The 5,372-nt window shown below is 35.9% G+C and overlaps 1 protein-coding gene across 1 annotated transcript; it reads right to left on the bottom strand.

The window, feature by feature from the left end:
- Positions 1 to 928: 928 nt before the first annotated feature.
- Positions 929 to 1,879, bottom strand: LOC110288825 (vomeronasal type-1 receptor 2-like). Its single transcript, XM_021155068.1, has one exon. The coding sequence runs from the start codon at positions 1,877 to 1,879 to the stop codon at positions 929 to 931; it is 951 nt and encodes a 316-aa protein (XP_021010727.1).
- Positions 1,880 to 5,372: the final 3,493 nt, after the last annotated feature.

Genomic DNA, 5,372 nt, shown 5'->3' with positions numbered 1-5,372 from the left:
TGCTGGGGCCTAGCAAACACAGAAGTGGATGCTCACAGTCAGCTATTGGATGGATCACAGTGCCACCAATGGAGGAGCTGGAGGAAGTACCCAGGGAGCTGGGGGGATCTGCAGCCCTACAGGTGGAACAACAATATGAACTAACTAGTACCACCCACCCCCCCAGAGCTCGTGTCTCTAGCTGCATATGTATCTGAAGATGGCCTGGTCGGCCATCAGTGGAAAGAGAGGTCCTTTGTTCGTGCAGACTTTATATGCCTCAGAACAGTGGAACGCCAGGGTTTAGAGGTGGGAGGGGGTGGGGGGGAGTGGGTGTGGGAGGGTGTGGGGGACTTTTGGGATAGCATTGGAAATGTAAATGAAATAAATACCCAATAATAAAAAAATAGAAGAAATAACTAAAAGCATACTAAAATAGTAAAAATAATTTTTGGTAACTCAAAGTCAGGTATGGTACAAGGACATCCACTGGATCTCTACCATTTGTTCCACATAAGAGTCCCACCCACAAAAGTGTTTGTGGTAGTTGGTAGTTAAGAAACAGAAATTTATTTGTTCAATATTTAAAAGGCGTTCCTTAAAGCAGAAAACACAGTAAAACACATAACCAAATGGTATTTCAAAATTTTGATTAGAAGTATTTTAATAGAGAAAAATCAGGAAATAAAATATTATTCAAATATTTAAAATATTTTTATTTTGGACAAAGTGTCATAGTTTGAGTTGGTAGTAATCATTAAAATAAACTAAAATTATGTACATTGAGTTATATTCAAGAAATATGTTAACTACCTGAATTTTAATAATATACAGAATATCTGATTTATAACTAACATAATTCCAGGTATTCAAGGTCCACATTCAAATTGTTTATTCCATGACAGTTATTAAGACACTGTTTTAACACCAAGAAAGTGTGAGTTTCAGTTCAGCCATGGAGTGAACTTTGAAGACATGTCATCCTCAGTACCGAAAATGAAGAAGCTAATTGCAAAATAACTTTATTATTCTTCATGAGGAAAAAAGGACAGATGGTTGGGTAGCATGCTGTTAAAATTGCATTAATTGACTCCAATCTTGGAATTTTTTCTTTTGTATAAAAGCAATAAAGGGTGATGGAGTTGTTCAAGCAATAAATTAACACAAAGAAGCTCACCAGAGACAGGATATTATGAGTGGCTTTGCGCTCAGGAGATGACTGGGAGGAAATGCTTCGACTGTGGAGATGCTGGGATCTCTTGTAGTGTCTGTAGAGAAAAATCACCATGTAGAGACTGGCCCACACCATGACAGCCACATAGAAGAGATCGTGAGTGAGGATAAGGCTAAAAAATGACCCTGAATTTTGGTTCCCAAAGTGTTTGTTTTGACAGTAACCATCTGAATATCCACTGCCAACATGAGTTTTATTAGTTTTGGCTATTACCATGTCAAGCATATACCCATAGATGACTAGGTTAATAAGCCAGGAGCAAAATAAGGAAGAAAAAGTCCATGTAGAGAGTCTAGGCTTAAGCCAGGAGGCTAATTTAGAGTTACTGGGAGTGATGGTGATGACTTGGAATGTGCTTAGAACAGAGGTGGTGCAGATGGACAGACCCCGGCTGACTCTGAATGAAAACAAAACTGTCTTACAACCGATATCGTCCAGAAAATTTGGTACTCCAAAGGATAACATGATATCTTTTATCAATCTGAATGCGATTGTCAACATATTAACTATTGTCAGGTGCATGAAAACTGAATCTATCAACTTTTTAAAATGAGGCTTGAAGAAGAAAGTGTATACATACAATATTAACAGTGATGAGTTCCCTATAACACCAAGACAAAACTGGAATATGAGAAAGAACTGTAAGAATGTGTCACTTGGAAACATGATATTAAAGTGGGTCAGGTTTGTTAAGTCTAGAGGACCAAATAAATGGACTGTATCTTAAAACAATTTTGAAATGGTGTTTGTAGAAAAATATACTGAATGACAGCTCAGAAGCAAAGAGAAGTGATGAAATGTCCAACTCTTTTCTTTCCTTTGTTCCTCCTCCTCTTCCTCTTCCTTCTCCTTCTCCTCCTCTTCCTCCTTCTCCTCCACTTCCCCTTTCTCGTCCTCCTTCTCTTTCTCTTCACTTCTTCTTTTGGTTTCTCAAGTCAGGGATGCTCTGTGTTACCCTGTCTGGAACTTGTTCTGTAGACCAGGCTGGTCTTGAACTCACAGAGGTCCAATTAACTCTACCTCCCAAGTGCTGGGACCTAATGTGTGCACCATCACCTAATAGAGAAATGTACAACTCCTTTCAATCTTAGGTCCAGAGATGACACATTATCAGCTTCATTCCTGGGATTCTTGACCATCTTACAGGATAGAATTAAGTGTTGAGAGTAATAAAGGGTCGATTCCACCCAAACAGCCTGAATTCTGTTATGTCAGGCAGAAGGATATGTTGACCTATGTGAAAGCCAAATTTGGATGTCATGAGGGATTTAAAAATTATTTATTCTATGTGTTTGAGTGTTTTGTCTTCATGTCTGTGTATTATACATATGCTTCTAAATCAAACCTTGGATCTCTGGAAGAACAGCTAATGGTCTTTAACTGTTGAGACATCATCCATCCCTAATGAATTTCTATTCATCAGTCAATATTTTTTTATTTAATCAAGTACAAATGTTTTCATATTTGCAACAGCATTTGCTTTCCATGTGGACTCTTTGCCTCTCATTCTACTCTACATGCTGACCAGCAACATTCTGAGGCATTTCATTTCATTTTATCTATTTATTTTGCTCACAAATTAGAGCTAAAAACTCTAAGGCAGAACACAAAGGCCAAGGTGAGACTATATATCCCATCATAATGAGCACATCTTCACAAAAATGTGTTTTCTGTGATATTCAGTGACTAAATCAATCAGGCTAGTTTTGATTGATAAACCTACTCTAACAAAGATTTCTATATTTTGCTATTGCAACATCTGGATACTTTTTCCATTTGAAGGTTCTTTTGTATTTGTGTTATAGAGGCAGAGTTCTCAAGGCCACTGTTACACAGAGGACAACAATGACACAAGATTCATGAACTTTGACATTGAACTTCACAACATTGTTATGCCACCCATGTTCTGTGGATTTGGGTGTATGTGTGTGGGGTTGCTGTACATTAACTTTAGACTCATTCATTCACTGATCTAATTATTTTTGTTACCTGGAATATAAATCTTTATTCTTTGAAGGATATCTATGGATTCTTCAACAGTCTATTTTATCCTGACAAGGTCTATTCGACCTTTCCCAATGTGCCAGTCTGAATTCTCATTACACACCATGGATGTCTGCATTGGCATGAGTCCCTAGTACAGTCAAGATATTCTAGTATGTAGGACCAACATTTGAATTACTTAAAGAATGATTTGTACAGGCACAATGCCTATCTAAGAGTAACAAAATTAATTTCAAATTTTGTATCAATCTACAAAGATTTATACCAATAAAAACTTTAAACTTGTATTAATATATATTTTGCACTAATGTAAGAAAATATAACGTCAATTTTGCATCAAAATTTAGAGATTTTTATCAATGTAAAATTATGGCTTTAAAATGTTTTCTTTAAGAGTAAATTTAGTAATCTGTTCACAAAACTCATTCAAGAATACAAAGCTTAAACACAGACCTTCTAATATCTTCTATTACAAACTGTTTAAGATGATTACATAATACAAGTTAAAGGTCAGATAATAAACTCATGGTAATATAAGACTTTGATTTAATTAAAATAAAGTGTTTCAATATTATTCAAAGAGTAAATAGCTAAGAATAATCAATATTTGACAATTCAGTTATGGTATATATGTAGATAGATGGCTTTCCAAAATGTCAGTGAGCCACAAAATATAACATTTACAATCATTTCTTTATTAATAGATATTTTGAATAGTAGACTAGCCTGCTCCTGACAGTATGCCCATCCTACCTCAAAGAAGATACTGAACACCATTACCTCCATATACAGTTGCTCCAATTGTGACAAGCTAGCCACTGGGCAATAATTGCCATAATTCATCTTTAGACAAAAAATACTGTCCAGGAAAGAACATACGATGTGGGAGAGTCAACAGCTTAGCTCTGCTAATACAAAGTAAAATAGTCCTTCATAATTCCTACTTCTCTTAAGGTCTGTCATATGGTTCTGGGCCAGAAGGCTAAACAAAGATGATGTAACATTATGATGAATATAGGAGACTGTCAAGGCAGTAAGTTGTTAATGTTGGGAGCTATGTCTTTGTGCTTCATACATAGTCAAGTAATATTTATTCTCTTCTCAGAGTTCTGAAGTGGTTGAAGACTAGTTATAGTCCCATAATCAAACTTAACTTGTTGAGCATTAAAGAAGATGTTCTGAATTTGAAAGTGGTTTTCAGATGGTAGTACAAGTTAACAATCAACATAATTTAAACACAAAATTATAAAATCATTAAGTTAGGATAGATGATAGAATACTATATTTAATTGGACAGAATTAATAGACTTGGTGTTGAGAGTATATCATACCTTATGATTTATATAATTTTCATAGTTATATTCAAATTATATATAAGAAAATGAAGCCTTTAAAAGTGGCCAAGACAACCCTACAGGTGGAACAACAATATGAACTAACCAATACCCCCAGAACTCATGTCTCTAGCTGCATATGTAGCAGAAAATGGCCTAGTCGGCCATCATTGGGAATAGAGGCCCCTTGGTCTTGCAAACTTTATATGCCCCAGCACAGGGGAATGCCAGGGCCAAGAAGTGGGAGTGGGTGGGTAGGGGAGCAGGGTGGGGAGGGGGTATAGGGGACTAACATTTGAAATATAAATGAAGAAAATATCTAATAAAAATTGAAAAAAATGGGCAAGACATGGGAAATGTAGTAGGTTTGGCCTAATGCTGTTTATATTGTATTAATTTTGATACTCATCTCTCCTTGCCTTAGATTTTTTTAGGCTCACATTTATTTCCTTGGAATCACGCCTTCCTGTGTTTTACCAAGGATTGATGGTTACCCTACTCAATATTCAACAGAAGTTTGTTTTTATTTACCCGTTCTCCTTGTTCTGTATCTACCCTTAGATTCTTCAACTTTTCATACATATTTCTCCTAGCACAGTCCTGAAAATTCCCTACACTAGCCATGTCTTTAGTATTTGCTCCTTCAAAGAATAATAAGTCTTGAATAAAATACCAAACTATCATCTGAACAGAAATGGAACAGACTCACTCTATGACTAGCACAGGAAGATGCCATCAACAGACAATGAGATCACAAAAGATTAGCATGCACTATTTTTGTCATTCAAGAAAATGGAATTTAAATACTGATAAACAGATTT

The sequence above is a fragment of the Mus caroli genome, unplaced genomic scaffold (assembly GCF_900094665.2).
Source record: "Mus caroli unplaced genomic scaffold, CAROLI_EIJ_v1.1 scaffold_21433_1, whole genome shotgun sequence".
Classification (NCBI taxonomy): Eukaryota; Metazoa; Chordata; class Mammalia; order Rodentia; family Muridae; genus Mus; species Mus caroli.
The sequence above is the reverse complement of the archived record's forward strand: the minus strand, read 5'-3'. Positions and strand labels throughout refer to the sequence as shown.

What these genes read in the sequence shown, in the direction of transcription:
- LOC110288825 (XM_021155068.1), bottom strand. Translation starts at nt 1,879, where the DNA reads ATGTTTCCAAGTGACACATTCTTACAGTTCTTTCTCATATTCCAGTTT.